The sequence below is a fragment of the Marmota flaviventris genome, chromosome 1 (genome assembly GCF_047511675.1).
Source record: "Marmota flaviventris isolate mMarFla1 chromosome 1, mMarFla1.hap1, whole genome shotgun sequence".
Taxonomy (NCBI): Eukaryota; Metazoa; Chordata; class Mammalia; order Rodentia; family Sciuridae; genus Marmota; species Marmota flaviventris.
The window spans coordinates 3533800-3554937 of NC_092498.1; the positions used below are offsets into that span (position 1 = coordinate 3533800).

The 21138-nt window shown below is 54.7% G+C and overlaps 1 protein-coding gene across 2 annotated transcripts in view; it reads right to left on the reverse strand.

The window, feature by feature from the left end:
• Positions 1-21138, reverse strand: part of Dpp6 (dipeptidyl peptidase like 6) — a 624061-nt gene that overhangs the window by 90362 nt on the left and 512561 nt on the right. For both annotated transcript variants that reach the window (XM_027943387.2, XM_071610694.1), the window contains exons 9-10: positions 9617-9771; positions 8091-8188 (exon numbers count right to left, since the gene is read on the reverse strand). In XM_027943387.2, the coding sequence (XP_027799188.1) occupies positions 8091-8188; positions 9617-9771 (253 nt within the window). The remainder of the gene's footprint in view (positions 1-8090; positions 8189-9616; positions 9772-21138) is intronic.

Consider the following 21138-nt stretch of genomic DNA (forward strand, 5'->3'; position numbering starts at 1 on the left):
TTCCTGGTTAAACCTGGTGTCATATGAGGATATGTCGGGAATTTTCCACGTGTCCCTGCAGGTCCCCATCCTGCTGTGTGACAGGGGCCAGGCTTGCCTGTGCCAATGCCATCAAGAGGCTCTGGCTGCCCTGGGAGCACTGGCAGGAGAGTGAAGCAAGGGGAGACGATGGTGGGCACTCACTTCCTCCTCACAGTCCTTCCACCGACCAGCCCCAGGCCACTGTGGCTTGCTGCGCTTGGCTCTGCCCCTGCCCCCCAGAGCTGAGGTGGTGTTAGACCCAGCTGCCGCAGGCCCTGCGCACGGCCCTCCCCTACCCACTTATTGGTAAGGGTGCCTTTGTTAAATGCTGTGGGGAAGGAATGGAGTGTGCCCTCTGTCCTGCTGAGCATCAGCGGACACAGAGAAGGCCCCGAGCTCCTGGGCACAGCTGTCCCTTTCAGAGTGTCTCTGTCACGGAGATGGCGGCCTGTGAAGTAGGGGGATTGGGCCCTTAAAACACCAGAGAAAAGTGCTGAGCCCTGAGGGACTCGACCAGAAAGGCAGGAGGCAGCAAAGGACCTGGGGCCTCCTTTTACAGGGGGTCCCCGGAGAGTGACTCCTGGGCTCGGGCGGATCAAAGACAGCGAGCACCTTGTGGATGCGCCGGGTGCCATCTCCAGGAAGCCGCTCTCTGTCCCTGGCCACCCAGGGCCAGGCCTCACACTGACAAGGAAATGTCCTGATTGCTTTGGCCACTCTGGGCTCCGACAGGCCTGCAGCCTCTGGCTCAGCGTCAAGACCACTCGGGGGTCTCTCTGCAGCTGAGGGCCAGGGTGACACGAGGCTTCTTCCTCCCTCCCTTCTCAGCCATCTCCCTCGGGGCTTTGGTTCTAGTTTCTGCCTCATCTTCCAGCATTCCCATCCTGCCCTGTCCACCTGTCTACCGGCCACTGGGACAGTCCTTGTTCCTACTTCGAAACGCGTCTTGGATGGTGGATCTCGAGTGGAACTGTATTCTGTGGTTGCCACGTGCTCCTGGGTGCTGCCAGCTACCCTCCACCAGGTCTGCTTCAAACAAGGCAAGCTGCTCCCCTGGCCATCCCCTGCTTGTCCAGCCCCCCTTGAGGGCTCCTCTGCCCTCGGCTTGCCCCGGGTTCCCTCTAGAAGTTCGATGTTGAGCTGTTGCAGGTTTCTGCGGTTGGAGTGCTCTCCTTTTGCAAGGGTCTTTCTTTTCAATTAAAGTCTCTCCCTGTCTAAATCCAGATTTGCTGAGTTGCTGTGTCCACCCAGCAGGGCGCTGGACTGGGGCTGGCCCGGTCCGTAAGCCATTCTAGCAGCTGATACGCTAAGCAGCACGAGAGGCCCTTGCCCTTGAGCACCTCCAGGGACGGCACCTGCTTCTTCCAGGTTTAGGGACTCCTGTGAGCATGACCCACAGGCAGCGAGTCCAGTGAGGGGCAAGAGGGTGTTGGCGGCTCTCTGGCAGGAGGTGCCGTGGGGAGGGGAGGGTCGGTGGGGATCGACTGTCCTCAGCTCAAGACACTGTGCTGCAACCCTTCTCCGACTTGGCAATCAGGTCCTGGGGAGACGGAAGAGATCATTCCCATGGCCAGAAGTAGGGATGGGGGTAATCAGCCCAATGTGGCATCCAGACTGTCTGGAGGGCAGGGACCTGTCCTAAACCCTCATTGGCAGCACTGAGCAGGTTCTGGAAAGTCTCTCTCACCACGAGAATACCAGGGGCAGCTGGGAGCTGGGAGAGTGCTTCCAGAGGCTTCTGAGAGCCACACAGGAGTTTGAGTGGGCAGAGGAGAGGTGAACGACATCGCGGGGTCACTGGGTTTGGAAACCTGGATGGCAGGCCTGGCCCCGAGATGACCTCAGGGCGACCCTGCTCCGTCGGCCGCCCTCCGTGGGCCTCCCTCTCCTCCTCAGTTCATTGTGGAGGAAGTGGAAGGAATGGACCCTCGTGAGCCTCAGGAAGAGAAGCCATCGGGAGAGGGTTGCAGGGCCCCTCACTGACCTGTGGGTGGCAGAGGTGTGGCCGCATCGCCCCCGCCTCCTGCGTTTCTGAAACTCTACAGGCACGGGAATTTTGCCAGGTCCCAGGTGCCACCAGATCCATGCACTGAACTTCCTGCTGTGGCTGTGGGAGGAAGCTGAGCTGTCCTCACCCTCCGTGCTCACCGCCATCGACTCGTGGCCCTGTGGCTGGGGCTTGGGAAACCTAGTTGGTGTGTCACCGACACCTCCATAGGCCAAGGCTGTCCTGTGCTGAAAGAGTTTGCGGGCCACCAGAGGTGCCTTATCTACGAGGGTGGGGCAGCAGAATGCTGTGCTATTTTCTGATGTCTCCTCCATCCATAGGCCTGTGGATGGCTCCAGCCCCTTCACAACGATCGATCGGCTGCCCTTTCACACACTGGCTAGGACAGTCACCTGCCTCCATTTCTTCACCAGAACCCTCTTATGCAGATGCTGTGGTTTGGATATGAAGCATCTCCTTCCACACTCAAGTGTCGAAGGCTGGTCCCCAATGCAGCGATGTCCAGAGCTGGGAAAATAGCTGATCATGAGAGCTCTGACCTCAGCAGTGGATTAATCCATTGATGGGTTCATGATTGGTGGGTTATTGGGAGGTGGTAGAAACTATAGGAGGTAGGACCTCATTGAAGGGGGTGGATCCTTGGGGATGTGCCCAGCCCTCCTTGCCCAGCTACCAAACAGCTTTCCTCTGCTGTGCCCTTCTCTGAGATGGTGAGCCACCATAAAACTTCCCTCCTCTAAGTTGTTTTTCTCAGGTATTTTGTCACAGTGAAGAAAAGCTGACTAATACACTAGACATCTGAGATTGATTCCCAGATACTATAAAGTGCTGGGAAATCTTATTAATGAGAGCATAGAATCCCACGATCAGCAGCAACTCTATGAATTTTCTTTTCAGTGCATCAACAGAATAAAGTAGTGGTGATTATGATGATAGTGGAGGTGGCGGTGATGGTGGAGGTGGTGGCGATGGTGGAGTTGGTGGTGATGGTGGAGATAGTGGTGGTGCTGATGGTGGTGGTGGTGGAGTCTCTTATTCCAAAGCCTGGAACTTCTGCATTACTCAAGTCTCTCCCTATAGCTTCCCCCCAGTGAATAACGAAGACCTGCTCAGATCTGAACTATGAATACAGGGCTGTCTGGCTGAGCTGATGTCCCTGAATTGATGTTGCTAAGATGAGCTCATTTGATCTCTAGGAACCCAGAAGATTATTCTAATGTATGAGGCAGAAATGGAATGAAGTCCCTGTGAGGGCAGCAGAGTATTCTGCAATTGTAGTTCATATCTAGATGACTTTCAAAGAAACCTGGAAGTCCATATACCCAGAACTGCTGAGATAACACAAAAGAGAGACCAGGACGATGCTAAGGTAGGTGGCAGATTCGGGGATGGAAGCAGGGGGCTCATCTTCCGTTGCAGGTGAAAACCACCGTGCTGAGGAGGGCTCAGACGTCCAGGGAGTCCCCATGCGGATGGAGGAAAGCAGGAAGGAGAGAGGTATTGCCAGTGACACCCCCCATCTAGCTTCACGCCAGCTGGAGCTTGGTACAGAGGGACATGAGGTAAATGTGACAGCTCTGAACAGGGATGAGCAGCAGCTTCAGTGTCAGGGGTCTCTGTTCAGGTCCTGCTTCTATCAATAACCAAATATGCAACTAGAGGATGCCAGGCCAATCCCTGAAGCCCAGCTGCGTGGGCAAAACAGGATTTCACATTTCAGGCAGTAGGCCCTGCTCATGTCAGGGAAAGAGGCAGAGTGTTCCTCAGGATGGACAGTAGCAGAGACCAGGAGAGGGGGTTTGGTGATGTGGTGGAGATGGTGGTGATGGTGGGGACGGGAGTGATGATGTGAAGTTGGTGCTGATAGAGGTGATGGTGGAAGTGGTTGAGGTAGCAGAGATGGTAGTGATGGTGGAGTGATAATAATGGTAGTAATGATAGTGGTGATGGTAGAAGTGATGATGTGGTGGAGGTGGTAGTGATGGTGGAGGTGATAATGGTGGAGGTGGCAGTGATCGTGGTGATGGTCGAGATATTGATGTGCTGGAGGCGGTGGTGATTATGGTGATAGTAGAGGTGGTGTGGTGGAGATGGTGGAGGTGGTGCTGATAGAGGTGATGATGGGGGTGATTGAGGTGGCAGAGGTGGGGGTGTAGATGGTGGAGGTGGGGTTGATGCAGGTGTGGGTGGTAATGGTGGAGGTGATATGATGGAGGTGGTCGTGGTGGTGGAGGTGGTGTTAAGGTGGAGATAGTGGTGGAAATGGTGGAGTGGGGGTGGCAATGGTGGAGGTGATATGGTGGAGGTGGTGATGATGATGATGGTGGAGGTGGTGGTGATGATGATGATGGTGGAGGTGATGTGGTGGAGACAGTGGAGGTGGTGGTGGTGAAGATAGTGGTAAAGATGGTAGAGATGGTAGAGGTGGAGGTGATGAGGTATGGGTGGTAATGGTGGAGATAACGATAGAGATGGTTGAGGTGGGGTGATGCAGGTGGGGTGGTAACGGTAGAGGTGATGTGGTAGAGGTGGTGGTGATGGTGGAGGTGGGTGATGGTGGGGATGGGTGGTTGTGGTAGACGTGGTATTGGTAGAGCTGATGGTGTAAGTGATAGAGGTGGTGAAGACAGTGATAATGATAGTAGAGACAGTGGTGATGGAAGTGGAGGTGATGCTAGTGGAGGTGGCTCAGGCCCTGAAGAATGTGGACTCTGTCATCCTGTGGTATTTCTATTGCTCCAGTGATCTTTGACTTCCTTCCCGAATTCTTAGTAAAAAGTAGTCAACATATCGTGATTTACATAAATTGTAAAGAAAAAAGGTTGTTTTATATCTAAGTCGGTGTGGGCTGTGTCATGGGCATTGCGTGTGAAGGAAGAGCCTAGGGTCAGAGAAGACCACAGGAATAGCAGCTCCCTTAAGAATGCCAGCAATCAAGCATCACTGCATAATTAGAAGCTCAGCACTGGACATTCATACAATGATGTTTAAGGTCACTACATAGCTGGGGCAGGGGACAGGGTGAGAGCAGAGGTCTACACCTCTAGCTGCTCTCTGGGTCAGTGTCTGTCATCGCCTGTTGCCACAGCACAGTTCAACTCGTCTTTGGCACCATACTGCCAGTATCTGCCACATCTTAATTCAACACCCCGCTCAATGGCTGCAGAAGAGCCCGAGGAAACCAGCAAAAATGACCATGTGTTTTATCAGCGCAGCTGCCGTGTGGGCCCGCAGAAGCCTGCCGGTGCATGCGTGATGACCTGCCTCTGCTCCTCTCTGCCCCCAGGAGAGATGCCTTATGCTTCCTGGACAGGTCGGGTGGCTCCTCCCAGGGCAACCAGGCGTTCTGGGCGGCGGTCGCCTGCCCATGCTGTGCCGGGCGGCTCTGGGGGTGCCCAGCGGCTCTGGGGTTGCTGCGCTTAGTTGTCTTTAAACAGACGTCCCTGGCCGGCTTCCTCGGTGCCTGGACCCTGTGCACCGTGGGGCCACCCAGCACTTCCACGGCCCGCCGTGGGGGGTCGTCTGCTCCCACGGGTGGCTTCTGCCATGATTCTTCATGGCCAGTGGCTGAGAGCCGTCGCAGTTCTCTGCACTATGAGCTCCCCGTGGGGAGGCCACCAAATCTTTGTCCCAAGTCCTAATACAGCGTGTGGCACAGAGACACAGTGCGTGGCAGCAGAGGGCTTCCAGAGCACTGGCCTGACTTCCGCGGTGTCCGAGGGAGCCAGGTGCGAGCAGGCCCCCGGGGAAGCTGGAGTGCGGAAGGGCGGACGGCCGCACAGCCCTGTCCCTGCCTCCAATGAAACTGGAGCTTGCAGGGGAGAAGGGGTGCAGACTTGAAGAACCGTCACCAGTAAGTAAATGATCGCAGGTGTGAGAAGAGCCAGGATGCAGGGCATGTCTGAAGAGGAGGCCACCCCCCTAGAGATGACAGTGTCACAGTTAAGCCAGATGTCCCAGCCTCAGCACTGCTGCGTTTGGGCCCTGAGGAGTCCTTGCTGGGGGCCTGCCCTACGCACTATAGAGTCTCCACTCATCGCTAAAGCTTCCCGACGATGACCCCTGGCTTAGGGGGATGATCTCCAGCCGACCACCAGGGTTCAAGCTGTAGTTCTGTGGTCTCGGGCCAGTTGCCCAGGCCTGGGGATAGCTCAGTGGCAGAACCCTTGCCTACCAGTAGCCCACGCAAGGCCCTGGATTTATCCTCAGCCTCACTAAAAAGCAAAACAGAAGAGCGTTTCCTGTCATCGTGGTTGTGGGGACTGGGGGGATGGCACAGAGCACAGGGGAGGCTTGGGGGCTCATCCAAGCTCTTGGGCACCGTGTTCTTCAGGGGCGATAGCTGCTTGCCTTTGGTCTCTGCTTTCTGACCTACCCCTGCTCGCCTCGCCTTTAAGGTCTCAGGATGTGTGACAGAGGAGCAGTAAGAGAAGTAGCATCTGCTCATTACACATCCATAATGCTCGTGGAACGCGTCATCTCATTTAGCTGAGGAAACCAGAGCGAGCAGAAAGCCCAACAGCCAGCATCCAAACGTCGAGTTCTGACTGAGGCTAATTTTTCATTGTCCTTGAAGCTAATCATGCCTGCGGAAACAGCATCACCAAATTGACTAAATGAGACTTTCAATTAACTCCAACAGATGGCTGAGATTTTCCAGGTGACTTTCCCTATTAATTCAGCGAGTTGGCTGGACCAGGCCCCAGGAGGCTGGCGGGGATGGGAACAGTGAGATCTGTGGGTCTTCAGGAGAGGAGCCAAAGTAATAATCTGAACTTTGTTTTATCCCAGAAAAACACCAGCAGCCAAGCTGATTTGATTCCTCTGAGCAGCGCACACCGAGGGCAGCCTGCCAAAGACAGATCGGCAGAGCCAGGCCCTGGGGCAGCTGCCGGGGGCCAGGTCCACCTCCTCCCTGGGGAGACTTTGGTCCTCCTGTGGGAGGGGGAGGAACAATCCAGGGCAGGGAGAGGGCAGCGACAGCCCTGATGGACAGCAGCCCCGTGTCCGCTCTGCCCTCCCGAGGACCACGGCATCAGGTCCCATTAAGGGCGAAGAGCGGGGAGCTCCGGCTCTGTGCGGGTTCCTGGTTGGATGAGGACAGCGTGAAGGCCATTCAGAGGGTGCTGGGCATCCACCACTGAGCTAGACCTGTCGGGAGCCAGAGCAGAGGGCCCGGCCTCTTGTTTTAGAAGTTGCCAGAAGGTTCTGACGATGACGAAGAGCCAGGCTAGAGGCACACAGAGTTGGCGCTGGATATTTGCCGAGCCGCGAATGAATGATTTGGGGCATAAACAGGCCCCTCTGCAGTGCCGTGGGGACCTGTGGACGTGCGGACCCCCAGCACCCCGCGCTGCTCCCTGCTCGAGTCTCCACCCATAGTCTCAACAGAGGAAGGTCCACCTGGGACGTAACTGGACACTGGTGGTGTCATCAGCCCCCGGCTGCTTGAATTTGGGGGCAAAGCTGAACTGATACTGAGGAGGCTCCTCTTTGGCAGATCCTACTCAGTTGTTTTGACTTAACAAAAAAAACCTACTAAACCAGATACTGATAATAACACGTCAGTGAGCACATTGCTGATGTGCTCCGTGGTTGTTCCCAGTGGGAGATCTGGCCTGAGAACAGTGGGAATCACCAGCCCCCAGCAGGAGCTGGTCAGTTACAGATTCCCTCTAGGGCTGCTCCAGACACGGGGACCCTTTGAAAACATTCTGCCTCCAAGGACTTTCTGGGGAGGTTGCACCAGGTCTCCCAGTGAATGCCATCTAGTGTGCCACGTGCAATCAGTGCCACCCACCCGAGACATGGCCCTCTGGGAAAAGCCCAGCCTCCCGGGGGTCAGCACTCCTGATGTCGGCTGAGCTGCAGCACCTGCTGACCGGGATTCATTGTTTTTTTCCCCTCAGGAAACCCAATCATAAAGCAGTAAGGAACACTAGAAAATGCACCTCGTTCTTGGATATTTATCTTACTAGTGAGACAAGTCTGGTCCCGAGGAGACCACACAATACCTTTCATCTCAATTCTCCTCTAACCTACGAGAGGGAGGAAAACAGACCTCATCCGTGGGTCGTCAGGGGGCATCATCTCCAGGTCGTGGGTGGGTCCATTCAAGCCGATGACGTGCAGGGAAATGCTGGGGTTCTCACTGCCAGCCTGTGAAGCCAAGGGGCGGAGACGTGAGTGAGTGACCTCTGGCCTGCAGAGCGCCCCAGCCTTGCAGAGCCTTCCCAGAAGAGGCACATGTGGGACTGCAGGAGGGCGGAACTCAGCACGAGGCATGGCGTTCACCGTGTGGAGGACAGGCCAGCCACCTGTAGAACTTTAAAGTGAGAAAGGAGAAACCCAGGACAGTTCTTTCCCTTCCCAGAACACCTGCCCCTTCCCATTCCGTCCAACAGGCTCATTCTGCTGAGGTCAAGCGAGTTCTGCTGGCCTTGGCAAACCGTCACGGGAAGGGAAAGACTAGAGGGGGAAGGTGCACGCAGCCCAGCCAGGGGGTGAGCGGTCGGTGGAGAACGTCCACCGACAGTATGGCTCCTCTGGCAGCGAACCATAGGCTGGTAGGTCCAGGGAGTTCTCAGGGGAGGGGCAGGCACTGCTGGCTCTCAGAGGTGGAGTGAGGCCCAGCAGGGAGGGGCTCCCTTCAGTGTGGCCAGTGGCTGCTGAAGCCAGTGGACAGGAGCTGCATCCCACTCCTGGCCTCAGCCTCCCACAGGTGAGTGGGCTGACTTTTTAGCACCAGGCCCTCCCCTTGAGTGTTACGGCTGTGTTCGGTAATGAAGTGAGTTTGGATGCCCGTGCCCTGCAGAGAACCCTGGATGTTCTGCTGCTCTTTGGGTCAGAAATTGACGGTCTTCGTCCATTCAGGCTGCTATAACAAAACACCCCAAACTGGGAAGCCCTTAGGCAGCCGCGATGTGTCTCTCACAGTTCTGGAGGTTGCAGGTGCAGGATCAAGGTGCTGGCAGACTGGGGGTCGGTGAGGGCCCTGTCCACACCAATGAGCCTTGTCACTGGGTCCTCTCCTGGTCACCTCTCCAGAGCCTCCTTTATGAGGCACTATTCCCAGTTGTGAAGGCCCCTCATGGCCTGGTCACCTCCTAGGTGGTCACCGGGAGGTGACCTCACCCAGGAGGTCTACCTCCTAATGTCTTCACCCTGGGGCAAGGATCTCACTCTGTACCTTGTGTACCAAGCGCAAGGTACACTGGCCAGCCCCTCCCAGGGACAGCCAGAAGTTGTTCGGACTTCTCAGAAGTCATGTCCTCGAAGGCTCATGAAGAGGAAGTGTGGTACCACGGTTTTTGTCACCCAGTGTCACGGTGAGGGCAATGTATTTATTTTGGTTCCAGGGAAGCTCAGGCGAATGATGAACAGTCACTCAATTATTTAAAATAAAGTAAACCTGCCAACGAATTCCACTCAACAAAGATGGGAACTTAATGCAAGGTAATGAGAAGTAATTGATCTTGCCTGTGTCTACGGCACTGCTCACCCACACGCCTGATTACCCACCGCCTCGCTCCTGGGCGCCCGGGGCTCATGAGCGATTCAGGGCCCGGCTCCTGGCGCTCGGCTCACCTTGGGATAGTGGTAGGGCTTCACGGTGGGGTAGGCGGAGCCCGTGTAGGTGGGCAGCTCCATGAGGGGGACACGGGAGTCGTTGATGGTGGCATAGGCCAGCCTCGTGCCATCGGGAGACCACCAGTGCGCGATGTGGGTCTTCAGAATCTCCTCTGAGGGAAACAAAGGAGAGCGTGGTGAGCAGGCAGCCAGGGGGCGGAGCCAGGGTCAGCTCGGGTGGCTGGACCCGCGGGGCTGCACATCTGTGCAGGGACCCTGCAGTGTCCCCACGCCGGCGTTCCATGGCGGCCCAGGAAGTGTCTGCATTTGAGAACTATGAGCCTAAGGAATGCTTTTTAGAAAAAGCTGGTCATCATTATATTTTAATTATCTCCTTCAATGTCATATTCCCATTATTATAACTGTTACACTTTTATAAACCCTTTCTCTGCTAATGAGTGCCTTTGAGTGGAACTACTATTCTATGTTGGAGATGGTTATTTTAATAACAGAACTAGAGGAAGTCAGCTCACACCGTGGCGTGGCACATCTGGACAGAACCCAGTGAGGAAGGACGGCCCTCCAAAGGTCCCATCACAGAAAGACAGGCCCACCTGGGGGGACCCGGGGACCCGCACAGACACACAGCCCCCTAAGACTCGGCCCTGAGGAGACGGAATGTGTTAAGCCAGGTGTGCCTCACCTTAACAGAGGGCGTGGCTTCACTGTTTGGCAGAAAAATGCCACAGGGGCATCTCAGAAAGGACTCAGGGGGGAAAGTGACCTGAGGCTCAGCGGGAAGCACCCATCATTCAGCCCCATCCCACAGGGATGTGACTGATCAGTGTCACCTATAGACGGGCCTCCTAGTGTCTGAAATCCAATCCAGAAAGAGAATTCTACTGCAGTGTTTTTAACATGCGAAGGGCAGACACCTCCAATGCTCCAAGTCAGAACGCCTGGAGTCAGAGCGGCCATCACGGTGCTGACCGCTTGCAGGTCAGGGGGCTCTCCTGTGAGAAAGGGAACCTTGTCGTGTGAGCCAGCTCTTTCTAGGTTTTCTTCTAGAATGATCATCCACATCATAGCACACAGGAGTCTGGCTGCACTGGGCAGGGGTATCACGAGCCTGCTGGACCCAAGGACACATGAGAAAGAACGTGCGCATGTCCTCACTGGGGACAGGCTGGAGGGAAGCTGGGGTGACCGCCAAGGGAGGACATGGTTGTTGGTGGGGACCCAGCAGGGAGACGGGGAGCTGGTGCCAGCCTCGGGGTCTGGGGGACTGAGAGCAGATGGGGGTGAAGACGCTCCAGGAGGACGCAGGCCCTCCCAGTCGCCCACCCCCATCAGGCACGCAGTGGGTCTCACTGCTGGGTGTCGGAGCCCAGAGGCCGCGCGGTAGGGGGTTTGTTCTTCCCACCCCCTACCCTCCCGATGTTCCTGGCACCTTCGGGTGGAGGAATTATGAGCTTCATTATGTGCTGATCTCCTTTCAGACAGCTCCTCCCTGTCTTCTAGAGCCCCCTCCTGCAGGCAGCCCAGGGGGACTCCTGCAGAATGTGACGTGGGCATGGGACAACCCCAGCACCAGACAGCAGAGCCTCAGGGTGCACGGAGCCCGTGGAGAGGACACTGCCCCCCACTGCCACCAGAGGTGCCCCAGGCTGCAGCACAGAGCTAAGGGAGAGTGGACACAGGGCCCTGAGTCCTGTGCTTGAACCCCTTCAGCTGTCTCTTCACAAGGCCCCATCTGTGACACTAAGGTCCCTTCCACCTGCAGTGCTGTGACCTTGGGCATCTTCCCAGCTCCTCAGAAGTGTTGCCACTGCCTGTGGGGACAGGGCTGGGAAGGAGCAGCAAGGAGCAGGGTGGCTGAGTCTCAGGTCTGTAGGAGTCTCAGGCCTCTTACAGGATCTGCCAGAGCCTTTGGCAGCTGGAGGAGAGGGTCAGAAGTGACTGTGCGTGGAGTTACCTGGCACCATAAGTGACAGACTCCAGCACTTGGTCTGCTGGAAAAATCGGCACCTGTGAATGCAATTTGTGGTGATTCTGCTCAGTCACTCCTGCCCTGCAGGCTGGGAGGAAGGGGTGATCAGCAATCACGGTGAGTGAGCAGAGTCGGAGGGACAGGGCAGAAGGGAGCCCAGCTTTCTGCGGTCAGCGGTGGAGCAAATCCAGCTCAGGGAAGGCTGAGCGGAGAAGCAGGGCTGGTGGCAACCCAGGCTTCGTGAAGGAGGAAAGGCCGGCCAGACACAGCCCTGACGGCCAGGCACCCCAGGACGCTGCCCGTCCATTCCTTGTCCTTGAACCCGAGCAGCCCTGGGCATGACTAGGCCACTCTTGTCCCGTCTAACATGCCCGCTCACAGGGGGCCAGGCAAGGGAGGCCCCGCCTCCTCTCCACCACCTTTGTGAACACCTCGCTTCTAGACCTGCCCTTGGACCAGAGGGAGGTTCATCTGCTCGAGCCTGACCAGCAATAGACAGGGAGGGCCACACATGGACCCAGGAGGCCGAGAAGAGGGGTGGGGAGGCCTGAGCTGGGTGCAGAATGATTTCTGTCAATTCCACCGACACACGCAGGGTATTTCCTCTGAGCTCAATTCACTGTTCAGAGCATCTGGGTGCAGATTACACAAGGTAGGTGTGGGGCAGACCTTGAGCCCACCTCCCTGGGGAACGACACATGTCTGCTGCCCACCCGGGGAAGACTGCCTGTTCCTTTAATCCAGCCACAATGCGACAGTGGCATATGGACAGGTGTTCTGACGCCAAAGGTGGCCCCCAAAGCTTATAACTGTATTTCCCTACATGTGCTTTACCACATCACTCCTTGGTGTGTTCATTTTTCTGTGTGGTGGTCGCTCATTACAGAGATAATTAAGTATAAGAAACTAGTGGGGAAGGCCTGGGCGGATGAAATCCTGACATCACAGCATTAATTATGAATGTCCCTATTCTGCAACATTTTCCTCAGGAACACTAGCTTAATGAGGCAGTTGCTTAAATGCCGCACACCAAATAATGTAGTTTAGGAACAGAGATTTGAAGACAGAGGGGAAAATTCCCTATTTCATCAACTAAATTAATTGCTTGAAACTTGCCTGGGAACAGAATCAATAGCTTGCCTTTCTGAGCAAGTACAATTAACTCAGGCCAATGAGAGGATGTGTCTTTCCCTCACCTTCCCTGATCTGCTGGGGGACTATTTAAGTATCAAAAAGGAAGATACACTTGGGGACATTTGCTAGTCAATGACCACCTTTCTCTCTTGAAGATGCCCCTGTGTCCAGGCGGCTTGGCTCACAGCAGAAGGGGGCTGTTGCCTTCCTATCAAAACAATTATTTAAAGTGATTTTCATTCACTCCAAACCGTGCTAAGGGTCAGACCAGAGGACAAAACCCCTGGGCTCAAGGGGATCAAGAACAGTCCAATACAGGGGAGTCTTCACACCTGGAGGTTATTTGGCCAATGCAGATTGAGAGACAGCCACCAGTATCCACCAGTATGGCTCCTTCACATTCGTCAGGCAGTCTTTGATAATGTGCAGGGCAGCACCCAGGACATGGTGGACAGTGCTGTTGATACAGGGCTGGTGGGTTGGGCAGAGTCGGTACGTGCTGGGGTGGGAAGCTCGGCAGGGCTGGGGTGCAGCCTGTTAAGAACAACCCACCTGAGGGCAAGGAAACCCTGCCCTGGTGGCAACCGGATGGAGCCGGGGACCTCAGGCCAGTGGATGAGCAGACAGAGAGCCAGCACCACTCGGCTTCCCCGGGAGGTGCAGCCTGAGAAAGGGGAAGTCGCAGCAGCCGATGGGGCACCAGCCAGGGGCTGGAGGTGGAGTGGGGCCTGCAGGGACAAGCGAGGCCCACCACATGCAGTGCTGTAACAGCTAACTACCTACTCTCTGTGCACTTGAGAACCGCGGCAGGTAGAGTCAAAGTGTTATTTCCCCGGAAGACACGGCAGAGAGGCATATGTCCACAAGCTTGGTGCAGCCATCCTGTAGTGCATGGGGATCTCAAACCACGCGTCAGGCACTCCAAATGTGCACAATCTTACTAACACATGAACAGACCCCAACGACTGGAGGCACATGCGATCTGATGGAGTAGACGCTGCCCCCGGGGACGGAACGCCTGTGGCCACATGGGCATCTATGAGATATGCTTCTGGATTATTTGGGGGACTGTGCCTTCCTAAAGAGAGAAGGGACAGGTCCTTTGGAGGTCTGTTGAGGGTTGGATTGTGAATGGCAGGTCCTCTCTGAGGTTTGTTGTGTCTCCAAGAGAGACATTGATGTTCTAAGCCCTTGTGCCTGTGAACGTGACCTTGTTTGGAATTAGGGTATTTGCAGATGCCATAGTGGCATAAATCAGGATGGACAGGTCACACTGGAGTGTGTGGGTCCTTGATGTCCTTAAGGAGAAAAGTGACAGGAGAGATACACAGGGGAGACTGTTAGGTGATGTTGGAGGTAGAGACTGGAGGCCCGCATCTGCAGCCAGGGTTAGGTCCTCTTCACAATGGCAGCATTGGAGGCTCAGGGAAATGGACTTTGGGAACAAATACCGAGCACTCAGCTCGTACTAGACCCTGTGCCTTTGGTGGAGGCAAAGCTTAGAAGTTTATAAAAAGTGAAATATGAGCTGCCACTCACAACCCCCATATGCAAGAGGTCAGCACAGAAACCTTAAGGACCACGGGGGCTGGACACACAGGAGTTAGAAGGAAGTCAAATAAAATTAGAGAAAGCTCTTACTGGGAGGTGCAACAGCAGAGTCTGGTCTTTGGCCCCAACATCCACACTCCTTCCTCTTTTAGTACAAGAGCCAGTGAGTCCCTGCTGGGCACGTGGCCTTCCAGTGCCCACAGCACTACCCAGGCCCTGCAGGGCAGGAGTGGCATGTGACCAGGCCTAGGCCTGCCTTTAAGGGGACAGGGTGTGGCCACCACAGCTTCTCTTCCCCCTTGCTGCTGACTGGAGTGAAGATTTGGGATGGGACCTTGTCATACAGGTGACGGTGACACTCTGGCAAGGATCTCAGAGGTCCATGGGATGGTAAAAGTTCTCCAGTCCTTCTTACCAGCAGGAGCTTCTGGCAGACACCTGGAGCCGGAGCTGGATGTTAACGTTCACACGTGGAAGACAGAGCTTCTGACAGGTCAGGGCTCTGCAAAGGGCTGAGCCCAGGAAAGACGTGCTTCTCCCGTCCATGTTCTAAGGCGCTGTGAGAGGGACACGCGCTCTGTGAGAGCCGAGGCCTCACGTGCAGACCAGGGAGGGCTTGGGGAAGGGGGGGGACAGCACTGCAGGGTTGTGAGTAAGGCCAGTGCTGTGACCTCCCTGGAGTCTCCTTGGGGGCTGGATGCATGGGGTTCACTGCCTGGCCCTGAAGTCAGCAAAGAGAACCCAGGGCAGCTCGAGCCGCACAGACAGGGAGAGAAAGTGATGCGGTGGCTTGGGGACTTGTGGAAACAGACCTGCGGCATGTCCTCTAGGGTTCTGATGTCTGCCCTGGAGAGGGGGAGCCACAACACATTGCTGGCCTCATTTTCTGGGTGAGGCAAGGCGAGGTGGGAGGCCAAGGCTCATTTTTGCCAGAGGCACGGTCCTGACAGGGGCCCTGAAATCCATGGCTAAGCCCCATGCTTGCGTCCCCTCACTGCCAGCTTCCAGACCCCCTGAGCTTGGTTGGTGACCATTCTGTTGTCTTTCCAAGGTCATTTCTGTGCAGAGGCCCAGGCACGTCAGGCTAGATGCCGCAATGCCATGCTGGCTCCATAGATTTAACAAGCGGGCAGGCTGGTCTGGGGAAGGTGTTGGGCGCACAGCTGTCCAGAGCAGCAAAGAGCATCAGCAGCATCTTCCGAACACAGATCCATAACCATAGTCCCGTGCCGCAGAGCAACTGCTGTTTATACTGCAGAGCTGACAGTGGTCCTGTAAGGTCACAAAGGAGCTGAGAACCTCTATCCCCCAGTGACACTGTGACTGCCACAATATCCCAGTGTAACACCAGCCAGAGGTGGGGCTGGTGCTGGCGTAAACTAACCTGCTGCTCTGCCAGTTGTAGGAGTCCCACACAGTCACGCAGTGTGACGTGCTTGATAGTGACCAAAAGCTGCTTATGTGCTTACTGCACTGTATTAAAGTCACTATTTTAGAGTAGACCCTGGCAGGAATAAGAGTCTAAGGAAAGCAGTGAATGTGCTGTGTGGCAGCAGTCTCACACTCCTGTGCTTAGGCTTCTCTTGCTGGCATCAGGAGGCTGTCAGGTGACTGACCTGCTCCTTCTGGGTTGTGGACATAGACTCTGTGGGGTTGGCACAGTGGAGAACTCACCTAATGATGCATTTATCAGAACTGACCCTGCTGTTAAGTGAAGCACAACAGTACTTCATGACCTGATCTGTGGTTGTTAGTGCCCATTTACACCTTACTATAAATTATTCTATTGAGACCAACAATGTGCTGGGTGTGGTAGACTCTATCTTTTGAAATTGGCCACAGTGGTAATTCCAGAACTTGAAACTTCTGCAAAGAGGTGATGTGCTTCCCCCTGAACCATGGCAGTCCTTCAAGAAGCTGGAACCAGCGGAATGTGGTATAAATTGGTGCTGTGTAACTTCTCGATCTGATGTAAAAGGCAGCTTGGCTTACACCCTTGACACCATCCGCCATGTTGTGAGGAAGCCCTGGCCACATGAAGCAGGTACCTGGAGGTGATCCAGCCAGTGTCAGCCACAGGACACGTGTGTGTGGGAGCCCTGGGTCAGATCTAGCTCAGTCGTCCAGTAACCCTAGGGGTGCAGAGAGAGCCATGTTTGCCGAGTTCTTCCTAATTTATAGATGTCACTGCTTTTAAGTCCTTGAAGTTTATATCAATGAGGTCAGCTTCATAAAAGGTTTTGAATTAAAAAAACATTAAAAGATTTTGAAAACAGCAAGGAAAGGAAGAAACTGAGCCATTGGTTAGCATTCCATTCCTCTATTTTGCTCTTTGGGTGTTCCCTAGTCTTCCCTCTCCATTTCCACCACAGGCTCTTGAGAAACGCCCAGAACTTCTGGCCCTTTGCCTTCTATTCACAAGCCTCATGTCCAAATAGACAGCAGCCAGTCGGAGATGTTTTCTTGGTCCTGCCCACTGGCTAGCTCATTCCACTGCTCACGTGCTCACTCGGGCACTGTCCACCCATTTGTCCAGTCGGCAGACATGCTCACACAGCAGAGGACCCGAGCTCTGGCCAGACACACAGAGGCTGGCCAGGAGCCTTGCAGTCACCAGGGCAGGGGAACAACATCTGCTGACCGGGGATTCACTAACTGAGTTCTTGGAACAATGCTGGAGGTCTGAACTGGAGTTGGCTTTGAAACAGGGGGGCCAACCCGGCTGCGGCTGGAATGAGGTGAGGCAGGACTGAAGGCCATGGTCAGGGCTAGGTTTGCACAGGCTCAGGGCAGGGGGCGAGGAGGACAGGGAGGAGAGCTGGTGAGGTGGCTCTGGCCTCTGGGGTTGGTCTCTGGCCTAAGAATCCACCCCATGGGTCACCCCCTTGCCTCCTGTGGCCACCCTGAGCTGGGCGAGAGGGACAGCTGTTCCTGCAGGGAAGGCCCTTGAGTTAAACATAGAAACAGCCTGGGGATTCACTCCCCTCCCTCCAGAACCCTCGATGGCTGTTGATGAAGGAGGCATTTAAAGTACAAGTGGGTCCTCAGCAGGGAAGATGATCAAGTGATAATCAAACATATGCAAAGATCAGCTGAGCAGCAAGGAGCTGGCTGGGGAAGGGGGAGCGGTAAGACAGGGGTGCCGGGGTGAGGGGGAGGCTGAGGAATCGGGGCTCGGGGCTCCTCCCCTCACAGGACTACTTACAGCCATCACTTTATGTTTTTTTTTTTTTTCCTAAAGAAGAGTCCCACAAGTTTTATAAGCTCTTGGCCTCACGAGTGGGGATCTGTTTCAATAGGGACAAAAATAACTTTTGGAGAAAAATTCATGGTAAAATTGCCTCAGTTAGACAGGTGGTCCCCACCTGCTACGCACAGAGGACATGTGCCGTCACGGGAGGCTGGACAGGCTGCAGGATAGGGCGCCAGCTCTGTCCCCCTCTCTGGGTCAGCTCTTGGGCTGTGAATGAGGGGGGGGTTGGCACTGGCCACGGTTTCTCAACCTTTGTGACTCGAGTACCTTCCTAGGGGAAGACGGCAGACGTGGCCCTTGAGTGCAGCTTGAAGCACTCAGTGTCTCCTTTAAGGTGATTCACCTTTCCCTCCACACAGCAGCACCTGGTGCCTTCGGGAGTCTCCAAATGGAATGTGACGGCCACTTATTTGTCTACGTATCACTGAGGATGGTCACGCAGTTCCCTGGCCTCTCTCCCGACCCTGGCTTCTCGAGGTCCCTGACTTCAATGTGACTCAGCTTTCTTGTAGTAGTGGATTCTAGAACTCCTGCCGCCAGATGGAACGTTACCCTCCTCACTGACCTTCTAAAGTAACCACCACCTGCAGGTCCTCCACAGAGCTCCAGCCACCCAGTCTGCGAGCGGCCGCACCTGCCTCCCAGAGGGTGGGGTGGGCTGTGGAGTCTGAGGCGAGCCTGGGGAGGGCTCAGGCACGTGGGAGGCAGGGGGCGCAGAGGGCACTGGGTTCCGCGTGGTGATGGACACACTGTTCAGGTTCCGGCCCTGCCACCTGTCCCTTGAGCTGCCATTTCCTGGTCTGTACACCTTCTTCCTCCATTTAGAGTTGAGGGGACCCCTGGAGGACATGCAGGCCCCTGCAAAAGCCATCCTGGCATCAGTGAGGATTATCGGGGATGCTCCCTTTTTGGGCACCCTGGTCTTCCCATCCTGACAGCTGCCCACGGCACCCGCTGGTCAGGCACGGTGCTGCCTGTTGCGGAGGAGAGCGAGAGTGGGTAACCAGCCAAGGGCAAGAATCTTACTGTGGCCAAGATACAGGAGACCTGAATGCCGTCGGCCTCTCGATGCTCAGAGCAGGCAGCCACTTGAGGAGACCCTCTTGTTGCAGGATAACTCTAGAATCACTCGAGACCCCGAGGGACGAATACCTCCTGGTCCAGCCTCAGTTCTGCATGGTCTCTGGACGGAGAGGGAGGAGCAGGGCTTTGTGTCCTGAGACAGGCAAAAGCTTACAAGGGACTCACCTCCACAGCAAAGGGAGGGTCTGCTTCTCAGGGAGATGAGCCAGAGGAGGGAGCACAGTTTTGACGGTGGAGGGACCATGCCCCTTCTGTGCTCCACTGCTTAAGGAGAACTGTGGAACTAGGTCCGGCATGGCTACAGGCTCCTAGTCAGAGGAGGTCAGGGGGAGGCAGGCCGGGCTGGTCCCAGGAGGCTCCTGGAGAGGGACTGGGGCCTGGACTGAGGGTTAGGAGAGTGCGGTCAGGCCATCCCATCCTGAAGTGGCCACTGGGCCCTGCTCAGGAGCACGCCTTTGGAGATTTGAATCTGGTTCTGCCACTTGCCGTCTGTGCCACCTTCGGCAGTGAGTCAGCCCCTGTGTCCTCTTCTGTACAGCAGGATAATAACAGTGAGGGTTCCATTAGCCAAGGTGTGCAGGATGCTTCTGCTGCTGCCTGCCCTCTGCAAATGCTGGGGCGGGTCTTCTGACCCAGGGCTGCATGCTGGCCTGGGGTGTAGAGAGAGACGGGGCCCAGCTGAGGCAGCAAGCAGAATGTGCCCAAAAGATGGTGCCAGGATCCCATCCATCTGACGGTCAGGTGAGCTGCTGGGAGCAGACGAAGCCCTCCACCACAGGAAGCCTCATTACCAACCGCCCCCTCTGCAGAAGTGAGTAAGAGCAGGTTGTTCACGCTGCCCCCCAGGGCCAGGGCAGGAGTGCTGGCCTGCCAGGGCCATGGGACACAGGCCTAAAGCACTGGGAGGGTTTTCATGGTTCGTTTTTCAAATTGTCTGTGGAAATTCTATTTCCTCTGCAACAGCACAGACCAACAAGCAACCCCCACGCCCGTCTACCACTTTTCCTTCTTATAATAATGAAGAAAGACTGCAGTGAGGGTGCTGACTCTGGCGAGGCGGGACTGACCCAGAGGGACCAAGAGAGCACATCCCAGTCCACAAAGCATGCCGCCCTGACCCTTCCTCCAGCCCCAGCAGAGCCCCGTCAGGGCAACACTGTTACTCTTCCTACCAAAGCTCACAAGTGCACACTTGTGTATGTGTGCATGTGTGGGAGTGTACTGTGCACATGTGTGCATGCATGTGTGCATGTGTATACGTGTGTACACACACACACACACACACACACGCGCGGTTTTTCTTAGGGTTTCTTATTCTTTTCCAACAAGACCCAGCAGCTTCAGGGGGCGCTTGGCAGAAGACAAGCTGAGACGAGGAGGTCCCCCCGGCAGTGAGACCAGTGAGCAGCCTGGCTGCTCTTGTTGCTCAGGCAATTAACTCATTCTATCCCCAGAACAGCCCGCCCTCCAGCTTCTCATGGCAGGAAACTAAGAGGGAACGTTTAAATACTCCTACAACCAGAGGGAACCTGTGGGAGATGGGCTGCCTTTGTGCCTGGGACTGACCAGAACTCATCGATTCAGCTCCTGAAATACAGAAAAGCAGAAAAGAACTTCCCACCACACTACTGTGATTTGATATTGATTTAATAATCTATGCAGAGATTGGTGGAGATTCTTAGGTAAAATGGATCATCACCCTGCAGTGATTTTTAATTTCCTCGAGCAGTTACAGTTTTCTTCTGGGTATTCTGCCAAAGCTGAACATTCTCTTAACGGCAGCAAGTTAAAAATACTAAGGTTCTGAAATCAGAATTTTGATTGGATAACAACTTAACTACCTGTTGGTCCTTATCACAATTTGTATTTATCAAGGATTTCTGAAAAAGTGCTGAATTTATTTTGTCCTTTTCTGAAAGTCTCTGTTTTTGCCACAAAGCAAGTTTATAACCTTAAAGTTGTATGAAATATTTCTTTATAGTTTGGCTTTAGTTTTAAAATTATATGAGGAGAATAATATTTCCTTTTATGATGCACTCTAGAAAAGCTCATTATAGCACATTTTCAAAGAAAATCCTAACTAAGCCATAGACACCTTAATCAGACTGAGAGATTCTGCGTAATTATTTCCTAATATCAGTGAAAACACCTTTAAAATATTATGGATATCAAAAACATGGTGTGTCAGACAGAAAATTGGGTCTCAAGATTTTTTAAGAGGAAGGTTAATTAGCTGTAAGTTATGAATAGTGCTCAGAACAGTTTTGCACCCAACAGCATCAGATTATTAAATTTTCCTGGTTCTATTGTTCAAAGACCAAGCGACAGCCTTACCACTTGTTCAGACGTATCTAACTACAGGTGACAGCTGGAGGGTTCTGTGCCAGCAAAGAGGGCTCAGGCCTGTTCCCGTCACCACTGTAGCAGATACAGGGTCATTCGTAGTCACAGGATGTCCTCCCGCAGTTCCCAGGACACAGATGGAGAAGCAGACAGATGGAGACAGGCCAGGCCAGGCCAGCTGAACCC